Raw genomic sequence first — 22611 nt, 5'->3', positions numbered from 1 at the left:
CGTCAATACGACAGGTAGCTAGGATCGGGCAGACCGGAAGTCACTTGTGTAAAAATACGGTGGATCTGGTTGATTTTCAAACTAATATGCAATCGTAACCGACTTTTTGAGTTCATCAGATCTCTTGAGTGGTAGATCGGGGCACAGTTGACTTGTCTTTGTTGATTTACTGCTGTCTTCTCTGCTATAACAATAACTAACACGGCCCCGTGTTCAATACAAAACCCTCCTACCACAACAAAACAAGCGAGAACTAATATTCACATAGGAACTAAGTTATACAACATAAAATATACAATATAAATGAATACTACATAATATTTGTAAAATATAAACACATAATAAAATAATTAATAGCCCATTTAAATAAAATTAATTGAAATGAGCTAAAACACCTATAATTAAATAATAAGAATAATACAAAGATCCTGCTTACACAATTAAATTTATTAATTTCTGTGTGGCGCTTTAACTTGAGAAAATCCACCAATAAAGCTTTTGAAAACCGTTCATAAGAAAAAAATATGATTCATTGAGGCATTTCATTTGTAAAATACATGTTAAAATCTTTGTCATTGGGATTGCTTTTGTCTTTAGCACAGGACTTCTTTTTTCTTCTTTCTTTCAGAAAGAAAGCTGACTAATACGCGGGGTCTGAAAGGCAAATTGTTGTTGGATTATCTTTAAATACCTGCTACTTTTTGAGCAGAATTCTAGCTTTGTATAGGCTAATGTTCCTGTTGTTGAAAGCACAAAGGTGTGTAATAAACAACTAGCACATTTATATTTTGCAATTTGCTTTCTAACTTTGCCGAAAAAAAACCGAACTGTGACCTCAAAACTGAGGTATGTACTGAACCGAGATTTTTGTGTACCGTTACACCCCTAGTTAATGATAGTGAATTACCGTCATTTTCAGATTCTAAGGCGCTACTTAATGAAACAGCTTATGGCAGAAACGAGCTTCATCAGTATGGGAGAGAGGGGAAAGGTTACAGATAAACGCGTTGTCTAACTAGGACTTAGGCTACATTCATACTACAGGTCTTAATGCACGAATCCGATTTTTTCGTGTTTTTCCGACTCGAGTGAGGCATTAACTTGACGGTCTGAACGTGACAAGTCGCATAGAACGGGACCATTTCAAATCCGATCTGGGTCACTTTCGTATGTGGTCTAAATCCGATCTGGGCCACATTTTCCCAGACTGTCGCGGCGGTCTGTACTGTCCAGTCCCGCAAATCGGATTTAATGCAGCAATTACGTCATCAAATAGCGAGAGAGTCGTTACCGTAGCGATGCACCTGTGCGTTATTAGCGCCTAGCTTGCAGTGAAGACGGCTTTTGAGGAAGAGCTGAGCTTGACAACAGTCATAAAAAATAAAAATGGGTTGAGGATAAGCCTGAGAATGCTCAGTTTTCTCTCTGTTCCAAGTGAGCAATATTTCAACATTGCCTCCACGGCCGAGAGTCGGGACAAACTGCCCGTATGTGTGTGTGACGTGCACGGACAGTGCGTGCATGCTATCGATCCATATAAACTTTGAATATAAGCCTAAACGGGGATTATTTATGTCTGTTATTTGTGTCCACCTTTTGAAAAGCAAAATATGATATCCCTGGAATGACGGATGACGTCTGTCATTTGTTTTGATGCTTCTGCGCGTGCGGGTCTTCTTGCTTAGCGCGTGTCGGACTGCGAATTAGTGCGCATGCGTAATACTTGAACGGTCTCAATGGATAAAGGCAGTCTGAACGGGCACGCCAAAAAAACGGATATGACAAAAAAATCGGATTCGTGCATTAAGACCTGTAGTATGAACATAGCCTTAGTTCCAACGTCTTGGCGAAAACAGTACGTACGACGTATAATACATGTTTTTGGATAGTTATTTAGAGATTTAGGGGGTATTTTGGGTTACTTAAAGGGTTAATTCCGACTTATGCAGAAATTTGGGTTATGTCGCCAGCATAGGAACGGAACTCGTTCGTAACCCGGGGGCTACCTGTATAGGTGGATTGTAACAGTTGCTGTTGAATCCTGTCTAGACATTTCTTAATTTATATTACAAGTTTTGTTATGCTTAAAACAAATACATACCACTATACGTGGCTGTCTTCGACCGTCAAAAAAAGACCCAAGTGAACTCGTTCATTATATGTCACCATCTTCTGCTGAATTTTAGCTTCTAATTTCTCTTTTAAAAAAATAGGCTATTTTACTTAAAACCAAGTTTAGGCTATTCAACTGGAAAGAATCCAGTGTGTACAATGCCGTTCCTACTTCTTATTTTTGTCATTGGCCTTTGAGATAACAAAAAGCTCGATTGTGACCTCATTCATGAATTAGTTATTGAAGTATTGTGCAGTTATTGAAATGGTAGTTGATGGACACACACAGGAAGTCTCTGTTATGTTACATTTGTTATGGTCCAGTTGCCGAGTTGCAAAAAACGTTGACTCATATGAGTTCAAGAAACTAAATTCTGTGCTTTATGAGGAGTGAAAAAAGCAGAATTTAACACAGACGAAATGATTCGACCAATCAGAGTGAAGTATTACCGAAACAAAATGGTAACGTCATGTACCGTAATGGTCGGCAACGGATCGTCGCATACGTTTTCTTCAAAACAACATGGCTGTGTCAATAAAAAAAATCGGTCTATATATATTTATATATATATTATAGGGCTGTCAAAATTATCGCGTTAACGCACGGTAATTAATTTTTTTAATTAATCACGTTAAAATATTTGACGCAATTAACGCACATGTCCTGCTCAGACAGTATTCTGCCTTTGGGTAAGTTTTACAGCAAGGTTTTTTATGCTGTCTAACAGTGAACTCTTGTGGTCGCTTTGCGACATGGTTTATTGCTTTCTTGCCAGTTCAATATGGCTGCACGACGTCTCGGGCTGACGCCTACGTTGTAATGTTGTGCTTATATGATCCTTGGACAAGATTTGTCCGTAAGTATGGTTGTTGTAAAGCATGTACAAATTATGTTAGTAAGCGAAATGTTATATTTTTTGTATGAGACGCTTTTTGTTTATGTTTAGTGAACCTGTATAGCGTGCTAAGCTAACGTTCATGCTAATGCAATGCTTGTGTACTTTTATTTTGTAGTTTCACTACGGTCTAAAGAGGACAGTGGTTTGAGGCCATTTTATTAATAAATCAGATGAAAAAGGAAGAAGTCTGATTATTAAGGCGTCGTTCTCTAGCTGTCTAGCTTTGGAAAAAGTAGACGCTTCGGAGTGAGGACAGCATAGACAGATTTAAATGATAGTAGAGTGAAATGCCCACTACAGTCCTTATGTACCGTATGTTGAATGTATATATCCATCTTGTGTCTTATCTTTCCATTCCAACAAATTATTTTACACAATGTATATATAATTTACAGAAAAATATGGCATATTTTATAGATGGTTTGAATTGCGATTAATTGCGATTAATTACGATTAATTGATTTTTAAGCTGTAATTAACTCGATTAAACATTTTAATCGTTTGACAGCCCTAATATATATATCTGTCTCCATCCCTGTACCCGTGTAAATTGCGCACCATGATTTTTACAAGTTGATTTTGGGGGGCGGGGGAAAGTGCACATTATATTCGGGAAATTACAGTAATTTAAAACTCACCATTGACACCTTGTGGTGTATTTAGTGTATCTAGTTTATTTTTTGATTGAAAATGTTATAAATTTGATTAAAGCGAAAACATTAAGAGGGGTTTTAATATAAAATTAGTATAACTTGTACTAACATTTATCTTTTAAGAACTATAAGTCATTCTTGTGGATCCCTTTAACAGAAAGAATGTTAATAATTTTAATGCCATCTTGTGGATTTATTGTTATAATTATAGATGATCGATCGGGTCCGATCACGCCATTTTCAAAGTATCGTATCGGCAAAAAAATATCGGACATGCCTTTTTTTAATTTTTTTTTTTTTTTTTTTTTACTTAAATCGGTTTCTAATTGTATTCAATGTTACAGACAAAATGTCTGACACTCATCCAGTCTTTAGGTTTGGCTTAAAATAGGGCTATCAAAATTATCGCATTGACGGCGGTAATTAATTATTTTTTAATCAATCAGAGTGAATTTTGGCAGCCTTTGGAGCCTTTTTTTAATTGGCTAAAGCCTTACAATCCCTCTCCCAACGATTAGAATAATCGTGGGAAGCAATGTGGGGAAGAACGAGTGGTTGATCTTTTCCTTAACACCCTATGTTATTTCCCAACGCAGAGAAGATATATCAATTGGTGCCACTTTGCACAGTCATGATTGTACTTCCCATCATGCATTTGGGCAGAACAGTTAAATGGCTACAGTATCATTTACTGAAAGCTCATATTTAGTCACAATATACAAAGTCACATTTATCCTTTGAGAATTACAAGTCTTTCTATCGGTGGATCCCTCACACAGAAAGAATGTTAATAATGTAAATGCCATCTTGAGGATTTATTGTCATAATAAACAAATACAGTACTTATGTTGAATGTATATATTTGTCCGAGTTTTATTCATTTTTTTCTTAATGCATTGCCAAAATGTATATGATCGGGAAAAATTATCGGGAATGATTGGAATTGAATCGGGAGGGGGGAAAAAGCAATCGGATCGGGAAATATCGGGATCATCAGATACTCAAACTAAAACGACTGGGATCGGATCGTGAGCAAAAAACATGTTCGAAACAACCCTAGTTATACTAAACAAATACAGTCATTATGTACAGTATGTTGAATGTATATATCTGTCTTATGTCTGATCTTTGTATTCCAACAATAATTTGCGGAAAAATATGGCATATTTTACAGCTGGTTTGAATGCAATTAGTTACGATTAATTAATTTTTAAGCTGTGATTAACTCGATTACAAATTTTAATCGTGTGACAGCCTTACTTTTTACTTGTAAATTTTAGGGCATTCAAAATTATCGCGTTAACGGGCGGTAATAATTTTTTAAAATTAATCACGTTAAAATATTTGACGCAATTAACGCACATGCCAGACTCAAACAGATTAAAATGACAGCACAGTGCAATGCCAACTTGTTACTTGTGTTTTTTGGAGTTTTGTCGCCCTCTGCTGGCGCTTGGGTGTGACTGATTTTATGGGCTTAAGCACCCATGAGCATTGTGTAATTATTGACATCAACAATGTCGGGCTACTAGTTTATTTTTGGATTGAAAATTTTACAAATTTTATTAAAACGAAAACATTAAGAGGGGTTTTAAATATAAAATTTCTATAACTTGTACTAACGTTATCTTTTAAGAACTACAAGTCTTTCTATTCATGGATCGCTTTAACAGAATGTAAATAATGTTAATGCCATCTTGTTGATTTATTGTTATAATAAACAAATACAGTACTTATGTACTGTATGTTGAATATACAGTGCCTTGCAAAAGTATTCGGCCCACTTGAATCTTGCAACCTTTCGCCACATTTCAGGCTTCAAACATGAAGATGTGAAATTTAATTTTTTTTGTCAAGAATCAACAACAAGTGGGACACAATCGTGAAGTGGAACAACATTTATTGGATAATTTAAACTTTTTTAACAAATAAAAAACTGAAAAGTGGGGCGTACAATATTATTCGACCCCTTTACTTTCAGTGCAGCAAACTCACTCCAGAAGTTCAGTGAGGATCTCTGAATGATCCAATGTTGTCCTAAATGACCGATGATGATAAATAGAATCCACATGTGTGTAATCAAGTCTCCGTATAAATGCACCTGCTCTGTGATAGTCTCAGGGTTCTGTTTAAAGTGCAGAGAGCATTAGGAAAACCAAGGAACACACCAGGCAGGTCCGAGATACTGTTGTGGAGAAGTTTAAAGCCGGATTTGGATACAAAAAGATTTCCCAAGCTTTAAACATCTCAAGGAGCACTGTGCAAGCCATCATATTGAAATGGAAGGAGCATCAGACCACTGCAAATCTACCAAGACCCGGCCGTCCTTCCAAACTTTCTTCTCAAACAAGGAGAAAACTGATCAGAGATGCAGCCAAGAGGCCCATGATCACTCTGGATGAACTGCAGAGATCTACAGCTGAGGTGGGAGAGTCTGTCCATAGGACAACAATCAGTCGTACACTGCACAAATCTGGCCTTTATGGAAGAGTGGCAAGAAGAAAGCCATTTCTCAAAGATATCCATAAAAAGTCTCGTTTAAAGTTTGCCACAAGCCACCTGGGAGACACACCAAACATGTGGAAGAAGGTGCTCTGGTCAGATGAAACCAAAATGGAACTTTTTGGCTACAATGCAAAACGATATGTTTGGCATAAAAGCAACACAGCTCATCACCCTGAACACACCATCCCCACTGTCAAACATGGTGGTGGCAGCATCATGGTTTGGGCCTGCTTTTCTTCAGCAGGGACAGGGAAGATGGTTAAAATTGACGGGAAGATGGATGCAGCCAAATACAGGAACATTCTGGAAGAAAACCTGTTGGTATCTGCACAAGACCTGAGACTGGGACGGAGATTTATCTTCCAACAGGACAATGATCCAAAACATAAAGCCAAATCTACAATGGAATGGTTCAAAAATAAACGTATCCAGGTGTTAGAATGGCCAAGTCAAAGTCCAGACCTGAATCCAATCGAGAATCTGTGGAAAGAGCTGAAGACTGCTGTTCACAAACACTCTCCATCCAACCTCACTGAGCTCGAGCTGTTTTGCAAGGAAGAATGGGCAAGAATGTCAGTCTCTCGATGTGCAAAACTGATAGAAACATACCCCAAGCGACTTGCAGCTGTAATTGGAGCAAAAGGTGGCGCTACAAAGTATTAACGCAAGGGGGCCGAATAATATTGCACGCCCCACTTTTCAGTTTTTTATTTGCTAAAAAAGTTTAAATTATCCAATAAATTTTGTTCCGCTTCACGATTGTGTCCCACTTGTTGTTGATTCTTGACAAAAAATTAAAATTTTATATCTTTGTTTGAAGCCTGAAATGTGGCGAAAGGTTGCAAGGTTCAAGGGGGCCGAATACTTTTGCAAGGCACTGTAATAAATCCATCTTGTGTCATATCTTTCCATTCCAACAATAATTTACAGAAAAATATGGCATATTTTATAGATGGTTTGAATTGCGATTAATTACGATTCATTACGATTAATTAATTTTTAAGCTGTAATTAACTCGATTAAAAATTTTAATCGTTTGACAGCTTTAGTAAATTTTAAAGCAAGTACTGCTGTACTTTTATTTGATTAATATTTTTTTTGATACTTGGACTTTAACTGAAGTAAATTTTTGCACCTTTGTCTGTACCCTTTACTTAAAAAAAAAGTGTGTACTTCATCCACCATTGGTGATGTCACAGATGCAATGCATTATTTTTCTTTTCCTTAGAGGACGGCTCAGCAGGCCAAGGATCGCAGCCGCATGAGGAAGAGCACCGCAGCCAACAAGCTTGCGTCAGACATCAGCAGGTTCTTCATTAAGAAATGATTCTCAGCGCTCACCGTCGTTGAGTCCCAACCGGCGCTCCTAAGACGTATCGTGATTTTTCTCTCTTATAGAAAACAAAAGGCCAAACTACTTTATCTGCTTTTTGTTGTTGTTTTTTTATCACGGCAATAGCGAAGAGCAAGCTCACCCCCCCTCTCGTCCCTGAACCATCACAAGCGTGCGGCGAGGGGGGTAGGTAGGGGGAGCTTGATTTATTGCTGCCCCCTTTTTGCCGGAGGTGTAAATGGAGCAAGTTGCTTCACAGCTGCTATTTTCAGATTTTGCAAAGTTAGTGCAACGTTGCAGGTGAGCCTGGTCATAAATTAAAAACCTCCCATTCAACAAGCGAAGATAGATGAGCATCTTGTGGAATAAAAACCTATTTTGATGTCCCTCTTCTGTGTTCTTTTTCCACACTTTCTGTCAGGGGCGCCGTATCGGGGTGAAAAGTGATACTGATTCTAAGGACCCATGCCCTGATGGGGCCCACAAAGAAAATTAGAACATTAGGTAATTGTTTGCCAATTTAAATATTAATTATTATAATTTTAATAGAAATAAAATGAAGGGTTTCTTTTTCTTGTTTTGTTTTTGGCGAAAAGTAAACACCCAGAAAGCATATGTATTGCCAGCCACAACCACCCAACCCCTGTATTTTCATTAAATGGTTTGGTCCGCCGTCCCTTGGATCAGACCGGGAGCAGCGGTGCGCATTTACACTAGTCAGTGACTCAGAGTGCGCGGTACTGCAGAAATGTTTTCAAAACAAAAATCTGGTTATCAAAATAGGAAAGAAAGCAAAACAGGAGAGGGTTAGAAAAGCCTAACCGGATGTGACTAAGTACTTCACAAAGGAAAGTGTCTTGTGTCAGTGTAGTGCTGAAAATCAACCTGTTATCTCAGCCCACTCCAGCCTTATCTGGAACCTCACGATGTCTTTTACAAAGCTCCAAAGCGAGGTCCCAGCTCACTTAGTAAGAAATACGGGATTTTCCGGGCCTCAATGAGCGACATTCACCTATTCAAAAACATGAATTCGAAATAATGACTGCGTTTTTTGGTATCCTACAGATGTTGAAAGTTGGTGTGGAAATATTCTTTTTTAAAATCGACTTGAATCCAGCTTGTCAAGAATTTATTGAATTTAGTTTGTCATCAATTGAATTTAGTTTGTTAACAAGGGACCTCGCTTCTGAAATGTAGCCTACAGTGGAGATGGCGAGTTTCCAGATGGAGCTAAGCCTACTCCATAATGAAATACTATAATTGTTTTCTAGCTAGTGTTTGCTCCACTGTTAGCTAACATTTAATCAGTACAGCAGGCAAACCCTTAGCAAGCTTTTCATACTAAAACAGTTGTATACTGCATACTGTAATGTATACTGTAGTATAGTTAAAATAAAACATTTATTCTAAGTCATTCATTCATTATGATATTTGCTTTGAGAATATTTCTAATAAAAAATGTATTTAGATTGTAAAATATGGCCTTCAGTACATTTCTTATAGATATGAGTAGAGGTGTTCATCGGCACTGCCCTCATGATTCGATTCGATTACGATTCGGAGGGCCACAATTCGATTCGATTCGGCAATGCATCGCGATGCATTAAAGCCTGGGATGCATTAAAATTCTAAAGCAAAACATGTTTTTCGTGAATCATGAGGCAACACAAGCGGTCAGACATTAAACAACTTTTTATTGGCTCTTGTGTCACTCCTGGTTGAAATCAAATGAAAATACTTTCCTATATATATATAAACAAAAAAAAAACATCACAGCATTTAATTAGTGCTTTGAATGAGACCAGGGCATTCTCTTTTTTTACACACATTGGCAGCCTTTCACACAGTGCAACATCTGAACTCCTGAGCAAAATCAGTAATAATAGTCACTGTATTTTAGTCACAACGACCCATCAATAAAAATATTCAAGCAAATATTAAAGAAAACCACAAAGAAAATATTGTACTGCAGAAGCATCTTTATCGCAATATCAATCCAGGGATCAGTTCAGTTGCAAACAAAACATCAACTAAATTGCAATGTAGCACAAAAGTAAAATGTAGGCCTAGCCCACTATATATGTGCAATAGAGGTTAGATTGGGCCTAAAAAATCCAGCCCGACCCGAGCCTGATCAATTAACTAGATTTGCAGGCCCAGCCCAAAAAACCCGATTTTTTTTTTTTTTTTTGGGGGGGGGGGAGTGACGCGGGGGGAAAAACGCAGCAGCAATTTATTTTCATTTCTTCGAGTTGGCTGAAAAAAATGCTAGTTTTCTTAATGTTTAAATAGTCTACATATTTTTATGATCATTATAAAAACATTTACACAACGAAATAACGCTGGGAAAGTTTAATATAAAAAAAAAACGGTTTTGCAGACACACAGAGGGGAAGATTCAAAAGGATCATATTTCTGTTGCCTTTGTGTGCATAAATAAAAGTGTCCTTCGTAACGAATTCTGAGTTGGCAGAAAAAAACGCAAGTTTTCTTAATGTTTAAATAGTCTACATATTTTTATGATCATTATAAAAGCATTTGCACGACGAAATAACGCCGGGAAAGTTTAATATTTTTTTAAAAAACATGCGGTTTTGCAGACACACAGAGGAGAAGATTCAAAAGGATCACATTTGTGTTGCCTTTGTGTGCATAAATAAAAGTGTCTTTCGTAACGAATCGACAGCGCCACAGCGAGAGGAGAAGAAGAAAAAGCGGGCGGCGCCACGTCGTTCATGTGCGTGCACAAGCAAATGCACAATACAGAGAGCCTGCTCCCGGTTTTATCCCTTTTTTTTTTTTTTTTTAATAATTTATTAGTCGGCGCGGCGGCCCGACCCGACCCTAACGTGAATACTTAAGATTTTGGGCCCGACCCGAATTTCGAGCCAGGTTTGGGCACCAGATCTAACCTCTAAGAGATAGGACATAACATAACAATGGCTGAAGCGGAGGAAGAGGGAGCGAGAAAGATTATTCATGCACCTAAGACATTGAAAGCAGACATCTGGAGACATTTTGGCTTCTATGAGGTTGGTGGGAAACTTGACCAGAGTTATGCGTGTGTAAAAAATGAAACATTGCGCAGGGAAGATTTTTGAATGTACTTATATATTTTTAAATGCGCTGAATCGATTCGGCAAATTGAATCGTCCATACCCCGAGTTGGGATGCATCGCGGCATCGATTACTGTTGACACCACTAGATATCAGTCTATTCATTATTGCTCTATATGCTGTATGTTTACATAAATGTATTTTCATCTTAAATTAATGCAGAAAATGCACAAATTAGTGTATAAAGATTCACCAGAATGCAGGAAATTACGTTGTTGATACTAGTGGCGCCACCAGGGGGTGGCCAAGGGTGGCCACGGCCAACCAATTTATAGGGGTGGCCGTGGCCACCCTTGGCCACCCCGCTTGCCAGTATATCGTTAGATTGTTGTAGCATCAGTTATGCATTTAATCCCAAATGAATGCATTTTTTTTTTTTGTTAAATGTAGGGCTGTCAAATTTATTGCATTAACGGGTGGTAATTAATTTTTTTAATTGATCACGTGAAAATATTTACCGTAATTTCCCGAATATAAGGCGCACCCGTGTATAATGCGCACCCCAAATTTACTTGTAAAATCTAGGGGAAATTATTGTACCCGTTTATAACGCGCACCCTAATTTTAGAAGAAAACAGAGCTTGTGTACAGATACAGAGATGTCATTTTACTGACTGGTGAAACACAGCACAAGCATAGCACATTGGTAGTTCAAAACATTACTGTAAACTGACAATATTTACGGTAATAATATGATTTGACAACTTCTCCAACTTACCAGAATCTAGGAGAAAACAAAACAGATGTGACTTTTCTTTTAACGGCTGCTGTATAACTTGCTCGTTTCCTCATGATGAATAAATGTTTCTTCCATGGATTGATACGATAAAATGAAAGTGAGAAAGTAAGTCGGAAATCCGTGAGAGCTCATAGCTGTCAACACGACAGTAACAAAAGGAACTATTGTTATTTGGGTTTGAGTTTCCCGAGGGACCGATATAGTTGACGGACACAGGAAGTGTGTGCCCTTAAATTTGTTATGGTCCGAATTGCGGAGCTGCAATAAACGTCGACTCAAATGAGTTCAAGAAACTAAATTCTGTGCTTTATGAAGAGTGAAAAAAGCAGAACCTAACACAGACGAAATCATTCGGCCGATTAGAGTGAAGTATTACCGAAACAAAACGGTGACGTCACGTACCGTAATGGTCGGCAACGGGTCGCCGCATACGTTTCTTCAACACAACGTGGCAGTGTCAATGAAAAAAAATCGGTTTATATATATATATATATATATATGTAATACATATATATTTCTGTCTCCATCCATGTACCCGTTTATAATGCGCACCATGAGTTTACAAGTTGATTTTGGGGGAAAAAAGTGCGCGTTATATTCGGGAAATTACGGTATCACAATTAACTCATTCGTAGTACGACTCATTCACGCATTGCCACAAACAGCCTACAATGGCGCCGTTTTACTTCTATACAGAGATAAGAGGCAGTGTCAAGTGAGTGGAGTCGATAAAAGCATTCATTGGGGCCGTGCTTTTAATTGGCAAAAGCTTTGTCATCTCTCCCACAGCAACTATAAATATTGAGTTGATCTTTTTCTTGACACCCTGTAGTGTATCCAATGCAGAGAATATCTATTATTTGCAGCCACCACACACAGTCATGGTTGCACCGCTTCCCATCATGCATTTGAGCAGAACAGTTACGTAAGTCGCTACAGTATCATTTACTGAAAGCTCAACACTAGATGGCAATATTTAGTCACAATATACAAACTCACATTTATCTTTTAAGAATTACAAGTCTTTCTATCCGTGGATGCCTTTCACAGAAGGATTGTTAATAATCTTAATGCCATCATGTGGATTTATTGTTATAATAAACAAATACAGTACTTATGTACAGTATGTTGAATGTATATATCAGTCTTGTCTCATCTTTCCATTCCAACAATAATTTACAAAAAAATATGGCATGTTTTAGAGAGGGTTTGAATTGCGATTAATTACGATTAATTCATTTTTAAACTGTGATTAACTCGATTAAAAATTTTAATCGTTTGACAGCCCTAGTAAAATGTACACCTTATGCCTAATATATATACTAGGGGTGTGACAAAATATCGAAATGGTGATATATTGTGATACTTTGTATCCCAAAAGTTTATCGATATGCTCCTGCCAAGAATCGAGATATCGTTTTTAAAAGGTGTCAGAGTTAAAAAAAAAAAATAAAAAATAAAAAAATTAAAAAAAAGGGGGGGGGGGGGGGACCAACAAGTTGCTACCAAAATCTTCCACCATAATAGTGCTCGATGCCCAATCCATTTAGACTGGGAACGTTCGTTCATTCGATATAGGGCTGCAGCTATCGATTATTTTAGTTGCCGATGAACTATTTATTTCTAATAATCGAGGAATCGGATAAGGGACAACAAAAGAACAATTGACTAACTTACATAGCAAATGTCCGCTAGCTTAAATGCTATAAAATGCGATAAAAAATGCTATTTTACAATGCTCTTAACAAATGGCTCAGACACATATTCCCACAAAAAATGGCTGCATATACCTTTAAAGTAATTTGCGAATGCATTCAAGAAAATCATTAGTTCAAACAAAAACTTAGCTTATGTTGGTCTTAACAGGGAGCAGATGGATTCAGCCATGTGAAATGAGGTAGACTACAGGGTCGTGTATCCACCCAAATTAATGAAAATAAATGCAAACACTTTAAAAACAAACCATTACAACGCCACTTGAATTAAACGAATACTCGAAGCAGCAAAATTTAATTTGAATCTTTTTTTCTAATCAAATACTCGAGGTAATCGATTAATCGTTGCAGCACTAATTCGACACCAGAGCATTCGCAGTCATTTTGTCTGATTTTTCGGGGCATTTACAGGTCATTTTCTGTTGAGTTTGAGTCACTACCTAATCATTTGGGTGATTCCCAGGTCACTTTCTGTTCTGTAACTCGAAATAAACAGGAAGTGACCCATAAAATACCCCCAAATCAACAGGAAGTAACTGAAAATCAACACGTAAATGACCTTAAATGGGCCAAAATTACCTGATTGCTTGAAGTTGGCTGCCAATGACGGCATAGACTGGGAGGGTTCATTCGCTGCCATCCCTCCCACTTCAAACAGATTGGACGTCTACTAGTGATAAAATCATTCCAATTCACAGCAGAAGCTTGTTTTTCTGTTTATTAGTTGTAGAATATCCTAGAATGATTTCCTGACCAATGTATCGATAATCGTTGTATCGCCATATCGTCAGATCACCGTTATCGTGAGCTTTGTATCGCAAATCGTATCGTATCGTGAGGCAACAAGAGGTTCCCACTCCTAATATATACAGTACATAACACAATAAAACAGAATTGTTGTGGAACTCAAAATGTTGACTGGACAGTTACGGACTATGCACATTAAATAATTTATAACATCAAATATTACACAATACACCAAAGTATATCAGTAGCCATGTCCTTAAGTCTTTCTGATAGTTTTCCCCTGACCTTTTTACTGCAATAATATAATGAAAACCTGAAATTATGGCTTTTAGTTTTGGCCACCCCAAGATTTTAAGTGGCCCCATCTGGCCACCGCTATGAACAATTTCTGGAGGCGCCACTGGTTGATACTCTAAATGAGTGCGTGTGTCCCGGCCAGGGCCGGCCCAGCCTATACGCAGACTATGCAGCTGCTTAGGGCCCCTGACCTCAAGGGGGCCCCCAATCGGGCAATTGTTTAATTTATATTCTATTTCGTTTTCTACAGTTTGCTTTATTTGAATTTTGTGAGTTTTGATACTTGATTCTACGCTAAAAAAATTGAATTTCTTCTTTAACTTCTTTCTTTCCTCTTTTAGAAAAAGGTTTGGCGCTATCTACTGTGAGTACTGACAATCATTTGGGATGAGAAGTTTGAATTATGCAGTGCAAGAAAATCCGATTAATATACAAAATATGGACGTATGGGTTGGATTGCATCTATGGGTTTCACAGTACACTGTGACGAAATGGTGGGCCAAAAATATGGGCCCCTTTGCATTATTTTGCTTAGGGCCCCCAAATGGCCCTGGTCCCGGCACTGGTGGTGGGGGCCAAAGTGATATCTTTTCACGGGGCCCAAAATCCCTGCCAGAGCCCCTGCTTTCTGTACAGTTTGAAGCAAATGGTGTCGTTGCCTCAAGTCTGAAAGCTTATTGTCCATGCACCTCGCTCCTCTTCTGCAGCGCTTGATGATCTGAGCAGAGCTGCAGTCAGTCAAGAGGGCTATGTTTAGAGGCACTGAGAAATGAGTTACTATGGAAACAAGGCTCCAGGTTCAGCCGTGTCGGGAGCGTTCAATGTGTTCTCGCGCAAGCGATACAATGAGCCAGACCGACATCGGCGGCTCCGATCAATATCAGCGGGATCCTGTCCAAGTGAGGCACAATCGCATCCCCCACCTGCCACCCACTCGCCCACCCTTTTCCCCTTGCTCACGTCCGACTCGCAATCGAGCAAAATCTGCCGTCACCGCAAAGTTTACAATTTTTTCTGTCAGCTCCGACTTCTCGGCTTGAAACTTTGCGCGCGTGTCCGTGTGCGTGCCCCCTAAGGCTGCTCCAGGTCTCGACTTAATAAGGCCGCTGTTCCTCAGCTGTCTTAAGACTACAAGCTTGCCGAGTAATGACCAATGTTGCGGGCGGCCTTCCGACGACAACAGGTTTCGGTGTCGAGTCCCTGTCAACGGACGATGACTCTGACGGCATCTTTTATTGCGCCCAAACTGCCACACAAATGAGGTATGGAGGAGGATGTGCTTCATTGATACCATGGTCACACGGTGCTATAATGAGGCCGCGTCGCGTCCCAATAAAGACGTACCTTCTCCCCCGCGGGGCACGCTGGGTTAAGAGCGACGCTCCAACCGACGTATGTTTGACAGGCTGTCAGTGTGGCCGTGCGGGACACGATGACAGTCGTAAAGATGGACTCGCATCACATGAGCGACCGCCAAGGCATTTTCCTACTGCCTCTCACTTTTTATATGCAGTCGCAGGGAAGCTAAGCATTTTCTTTCCATCATGTTGGGGTGAAAAGTTGTCATGCAGGTTGGTTGTCGCACTTGCTATACAGTGGGGCAAATAAGTATTTAGTCTAGCGTGACCAAACGTCCTCTTTTGCCCGGACAAGTCCTATTTTCACGTTTTATCCTCGTTGTCCGGGCGGGTTTTATAAATTCATAAAAATGTCCGGTTTTTATTATTTTTCACGGGACCAATTTGAAGAGAATCCCTCCAGCCGCTGAGTGGCAGCGGCTGCCTGCGATGGCATGGCTCCTCGCTGTAGGGACGGAAGGAGTAGGTCTCCTTGTTTTTGTTGGCAGTTTACCCCTATCATGAGGCATTACCGCCATCTACTGGGTTGACGATTCAGCCACAATGCCTGCCCAGTTGTTAATTTTTTTACGATAAATACGTATATAATGGCAACTGTTGACTTCTTATGGAGCTTTGACTGTAAAATCCCGTTTGGTGTCGCATCGTTGCGCTGCCGATGATTGTAAACTTTTATAGCAAAGTTTGATTTTTGCCTCAGCTAGCTATCAGTAAGCTAAACCACGCTAGGCATTATGGGAAACGTAGTTTTGAACTGCTAGGTTTGAAACATGCTGGTTGAATAGTTTGTCAGTTTATTTCGGTTATTGTTTGTGTGCAATCTAGAACATTGAATGAGAATATCAATTCAATGGGAATAACAATTCGTCAAGGACAATTGTCGTGATAGTAATTTATAAAAATGTTTAGTTGGCACATAGCCTACTGTGTATGTGTATTGACTGGACTACATTTCCATGGGTCTGCATTCTATATATATTATTATTATTTCAAACTGCATTTTTCCACCCAGAGTGAGGGGGCACACTTTAAATATATTATAGTGATATAGGCATCTTTGAGTGAACTTCGAGTAAAATTCAAGTATCTTGAGGCCGGGCTGAGTGTCCTCTTTTATGGAAATCAAAATATGGTCACCCTAATTTAGTCAACCACCAATTGTGCAAGTTCTACTTGAAAAGATAAGAGGCCTGTAATTGTCAACATGGGTAAACCTCAACCATGAGAGACAGAATGTGAAAAACAAAAACCAGAAAATCACTTTTTTTGATTTTTAAAGAATTTATTTCCAAATTAGAGTGGAAAATAAGTATTTGGTCACCTACAAACAAGCAAGATTTCTGGCTGTCAAAGATTTCTAACTTCTTCTAACGAGGTCTAACAAGGCTCCACTCGTTACCTGTATTAATGGCACCTGTTTTAACTCATTATCGGTATAAAAGACACCTGTCCACAACCTCAGTCAATCACACTCCAAACTCCACTATGGCCAAGACCAAACAGCTGACGAAGGACACCAGAGACAAAATTGTAGACCTGCACCAGGCTGGGAAGACTGAATCTGCAATAGGTAAAACGCCTGGTGTAAAGAAATCAACCATGGGAGCAATTATTAGAAAATGGAAGACATACAAGACCACTGATAATAGAGCTGGGAATCTTTGGGCACCTAACGATTCGATTACGATTCAGAGGCTCCGATTCGATTATAAAACGATTACTGATGCACCCCCCCTCCTTTTTTTTTATTTATTTATTTTTTGTTTTGTTTATTGTTTTGTACATTAGTTCCAAAATTGTTCAAATATCCTCTCAGGCTAAACCAAACTACTATTTCAGTATCAAGTTAACATATAACAGTAAATAAAATACTCCAGTCCCCATTCTGTATCAGCAGCTTTAAACTACATTAAATTAATTTAATGTTGTGAATCAACTGTTATAGTTGTTAAAATTACTCCCGTTATTCCTTAATTTCCCTTCTCTCTACTTTTATCCAAGTTTTTAAACTATTTCATCATTTAAAGATTTAGGAGTATTTTAGATAAAAAGTTAATTAGGTTCGCTACAACAGAGCCTTCTGGAGAGGTCTACTGCTTTAAGATGGCGGCTGTTTACTTACGCCGGAAAGTCTGTCATTTCGCATCTCTATTCAATAATACATTGTCTAACACCGACGTCGTCTGTCATTTTGCATCTAGTTCTACATATATATGATATCTACTGGAGCTGTATGTTTGTAGCAACTAGCAACTGGGCGTTGTTTGTAGCGGCTGTCAGCCGCAGTCAGGTATGATTGTTTGTTTTTTTTTATCTAGCGGCATGAGTTGAACATGATATTTACTCTCGGTCCGTTCCTCATTGCGTCCCAAAGACCGCGCTGACTGTGTTTTACTTCCGCTTTACCTGGTATAATTCAGTTATCGGAATTTGGATATTTGTGAATCGTTCTCGAATCTTCCACAGCCGGATCGCGAATAATCTAAGAATCGGAAATTTCGCACGCCTCTAACTGATAATCTCCCTCGATCTGGGGCTCCATGAAAGATCTCACTCCGTGGCGTCGAAATGATAACAAGAACGGAGAGCAAAAATCCAAGAACCACACGGGGGGACCTAGTGAATGACCTACAGAGAGCTTGGACCACAGTAACAAAGGCTACTATCAGTAACTCAATGCGCCGCCAGGGACTCAAATCCTGCACTGAGAGACGTGTCCCCCTGCTGAAGCCAGTACACGTCCAGGCCCGTCTGGCGAACTGCTTGGGGTAATGAGAGACAAGTCAATCACATTTAAGTATGATGACAGAGTATTTTTTTACCCAGCTCTGTGGTCTGCATTATAGAGCTTTGTATGTGTCACTTTTAACTTATGAACCCCCTCCCAGATCATTGGATGATCCAGTGGAGGACTGGGAGAATGTGTTATGGTCAGATGAAACCAAAATAAAACTTTTTGGTAGAAACACAGGTTCTCGTGTTTGGAGGAGAAAGAATACTGAATTGCATCCAAAGAACACCATACCCACTGTGAAGCATGGGGGTGGAAACATCATGCTTTGGGGCTGTTTTTCTGCAAAGGGGCCAGGATGACTGATCTGCGTAAAGGAAAGAATGAATGGGGCTATGTATCGAGATATTTTGAGTGAAAATCTCCTTCCATAAGCAAAGGCATTGAAGATGTGGCTGGGTCTTTCAGCATAAATGTAAATACAAGAGAAAATAAAAATGAGATTTATTAAGATCAATAGATTAAAGATAAAAATGGAAATCAATACATAAAGTACAAATACAAATGAATTTAGAAACAAAACGATTAAAAAATTAAAAATCATTGTGAAAATACAGAAATAAACATATGAATTGAAATCAATATTGATAAATACAAGAGCTCTGCTGTTGTATTTATTTCATTGTCAGCGTGATCATATAGAAAAAAATAAGGGGGCGGTCTGAAGTGTGTTGAACTATTCACCAATCCATAGTGTGTGAAAAGCAACCTCACGGTGGTGGAGATGTACATAGCAACACAGCGCACTCTGAGAGCATCACTCGGCCAAATATAGCTCAAAACAGTCATGTTGTTAACAAGTGATGCGATGGTAACACAATGAAGAAATGCTTGAAAAGAGAGGAAACAGTTTACCACCAAAAGGAAAATTCTACTTATTTGAAGTTAATGTGGCACAACGCTGTGTGCATCCCACCTATTTTTTTACCTACTCATTGTCAGTATCGTATTGTGTTGTCATGAAATTGGTGATTTTCATCCCTAGTATTTACATCATTTAAAAAAAAAAAGACAAGAGTCACGCATAGGGTTGCCAACTATCCCTTGAAAAAAGGAATCGTACGACGTACGGAATTCAGTAACAAATGTACGCGTCCCGTATTAAGCTTACAAGTCCTTTATTGTCATGAAAATCGAAAACAGTTTTTTATTTGGGATGGTGCTTTTCAAGAATATGTAGGTGAATGCATTCCCTTTCCTCTCATGCTTTCTGACCAATGAGCTGACATAACAATAACAATCCCGCTAATCTCATTGGTCGAGGAGCTACTGTGGAAAAACCGGAAGACAACATCAGAGTGTGGGAGATAAGAGGTTTGAGTGAATCGCAAGCGGTGTTGTTAATCTTGCTTTAAAAAAAGTAATTAATTAATTAATTAATTACAGTTACAAATTACTTCTCCCAAAAAATAATTGCGTTAGTAACTGAGTTAACGGAATGTAAGAGTAATTAGTTCCTTGGCAAAGTAACTGGTGATAATTTTCATGTTTTTTTTTTCTCTAAAAAAAAAAATAGTTTAAAGGGTTTTTGGGACAGTTGGCCCTAGCCCAATTCTTTACCCTAAACTTAACTAGACACAGGGGTGTTGCGGGTATTGCGATAACTAGATAGTAACCTTTGCTATGTGTGGAAGTTATTTTTTAATGTTCTGACTCAACCGTTAAAGTTGTTACAATTACTCCCGTTATTGAATTAGTTCCCTTCTATTTTCGACGTGTAAGTTTTAAAACTGTTTCATCATTTAAAGATAGATTTAAGTTACGTTTTGCTGATTTAGGAGCATTTTAATTAAAAAGTTACTTAGGTTCGCCAGGAAGGTTCTCTACAACAGAGCCTTCCTGAGAAGTCTACTGCTTTAAGATGGCGGCTGTTTACTAACGCATCTAGTTCTTCATCATACATGTTGCGAATGCCGCCGTGCAGGGGTGAAAGTGGGCAGGAACGGTCAGTAACGCAGTTCCGGTATAAAATTCAGGGCTGGAACGCAGTTCCGGTATAAGATTCAGGGCCGGAACACTGTTCCGGTATATGGTGCTTTGATTCCGAAAATATGACGGCAAATGTCAAAATGCTATGTAAAAAACAATAACGATAATAATACAAAGCTGCCACAAATGCATTTCATCTCCAAGAAGAAATCAATCTACCAACATCAGATTTACATACACAAGTGTTAACAACAAGCATAATAAAGTGCTTGTGTAGGGTAATCCGTTTCCACTGATATTTATTATTTATTTTATTCCACGGACGGCATGGAGGTTTCCCAAGCTGCTGCAGTTATCTGAGTCTGACGATGACGAGTCACGTCAATGTGCGAATGCACGCAGCAAAGCAAAACGCCTGGACTCATTTATCCGTTCAATTGGCTGACATACTGACATGTGATCACCAGAGGTAGTTAGCTCTGATTGGTTCAAATGTGCAAGTTTTCTAAAACAGCCGGACAAAAAAATAAAAAAGGGCAATACAACAGAAAATGGATCAAATCTTTAAGAGCAAGGAAAGAGTTAAGGTGGCTTATTTATCATATTTAGTTTTATTTGCTCTGCTGGGGAGGTTCAGAACATTTTAGCTGTCAATGTGGACTTCATTTATGTTAAGCTACTTATTCATTTCCTTACGATTAAAAAAAGTCAGTGTTTGCACGATCTTTAAAATATATTCAATTTCACTCTGCATTATATCAGTCATTTGTAATTATTTTTCTGAATGTATGTTACTTCTACCTTTATTATTAAAAAACACACCAAAAAGTAAATGTTTACATTATCTTCAATTTTAATATACATCCTATGTTCTTAAGTAGTTAAAATTGCGATTTGGCATTTAGTATGTGAGGAAATGAGGGAAAATAAAAATTAGGAGATGGAGGTTGGGGTTATAGCTGTTCTGGCTCCGTGGCGACCATCACAGAGTTCCGGCAAAAAATTCTAACCACTTTCACCCCTGCCGCCATGTCTGTCATTTGCATCTAGTTCTGTATATATGTGATATCTACCAAAGCATCATGTGGGCGTAGTTTGTAGGCTATCGGCTACTGTCAGGTATTATTGGAGCCACCTAGCATAGTAGCATCGCGTTTGCAACAGCGTCACGCTCCCTTGCCTCCTCCCCACTCCTGCTCTGCTCTCGCTCGTCTCCGTGAGTCCTGTCATTTTCTGACTTTTCTCGCGTCAGTCAACCAACATAGTAACGCACGCCTTTCCTGCCTCAGTAACGGTAACGGCGTTGCCAAGATGAGAAGAGTAGTTAATTAGATTACTCACTACTGAAGAAAATAACACCGTTATATTCTAACGCCGTTATTAACAGCACTGATCGCATGTAAAAAGCATGTTCAAAATGATGATGATTTGTTTCCCTGTTCTTCTCCATGTAGTTTTTTTTTTTAATCTTTGTATTACGGTATATTTTTTGTGTTCTGTCAATTTTGTTTGCATTTCCACATTGTATTTGGAGTGATCATTTGCAAAACTGTTATTGCTGAGGGGACTGTAAACGCACATAAATTGTTAACTTGTCCTGAAAATAATTAACTTTTGCAGTACATTGTTTTCAGGTCAAAACTGACCCGTTTTTAAGTTTGGGCATGTCAAAAGTACCATTGATTTTTGCATACAACATTTTGAAAACTGGGCAATTCTGACCGAAAACAATAGGAGGGATAAACTCTGAGCTAAACTGTTTATTTTTTAAAAATATTTTTTTAATGTTTGTACATTTTAAAATAGTTTTTTTTTTTTTTTTAAACAAAGGCTCAGTTATACAGAAAAAGCTCAAATATACAGTTTTTTGTTTTTCCTCTGCTTTTATCACTCAAATATGTACTTAAGTTTTGAGTAAATTTATTATAACATTAGAATTATGTATATATAGTTTTAAATCACTTTTCACACACACATAAAAAAATATGTTGATGACCCCGAAATGCAGTGTAAGCAATGAAATTAACTTACAAGAATATTGATAATAATAAGTTGAAAATTAGCGTGTTTTTTTGTTTGTTTGTTTTGTTTCCCATCATTATTGAGGGGAATTCAAAATCAGGCTGCTGGCAGGACAGCTATACTTTTCACCAAGATCATCATCCATTGAATATGGTACGCCCGCCGGTGTCGTGCCAATGTAGTTACCGCCGTCAAAAATTGTATCCCCTGGGCGGAGCCATATGGAGATAGATTTGTGTCTTTATTATTTGATTTAAAAAATATATATATATATGTTTTCAATTATTTTACAAAAAAGTCACTTCAATCAAAAAAAAAAAAAAAAATGTTTCAATGCAAAAATAAAATTGAAATAAAAAAAAATGCATTTGACAGCTATTTTTATTTGATTTTT

At 38.3% G+C, this 22611-nt stretch overlaps 1 protein-coding gene across 3 annotated transcripts in view; it reads left to right on the top strand.

Moving 5' to 3' along the window:
* Positions 1-8592, top strand: part of zranb3 (zinc finger, RAN-binding domain containing 3) — a 311366-nt gene extending 302774 nt beyond the window's left edge. For 2 of the 3 annotated variants that reach the window (XM_057819181.1, XM_057819189.1), the window contains exon 22: positions 7398-8590. In XM_057819181.1, the coding sequence (XP_057675164.1) occupies positions 7398-7496 (99 nt within the window). In that variant the 3' untranslated portion in view covers positions 7497-8590. Of the gene's footprint in view, positions 1-7397 lie in introns of all 3 variants that reach the window. The other variant, XM_057819173.1, reaches the window with a different exon arrangement.
* The last annotated feature ends 14019 nt before the right edge of the window (positions 8593-22611 follow it).

The sequence above is a fragment of the Corythoichthys intestinalis genome, chromosome 2, assembly GCF_030265065.1.
Source record: "Corythoichthys intestinalis isolate RoL2023-P3 chromosome 2, ASM3026506v1, whole genome shotgun sequence".
NCBI lineage: Eukaryota > Metazoa > Chordata > Actinopteri > Syngnathiformes > Syngnathidae > Corythoichthys > Corythoichthys intestinalis.
This window is presented reverse-complemented; position numbering and strand designations above follow the sequence as displayed.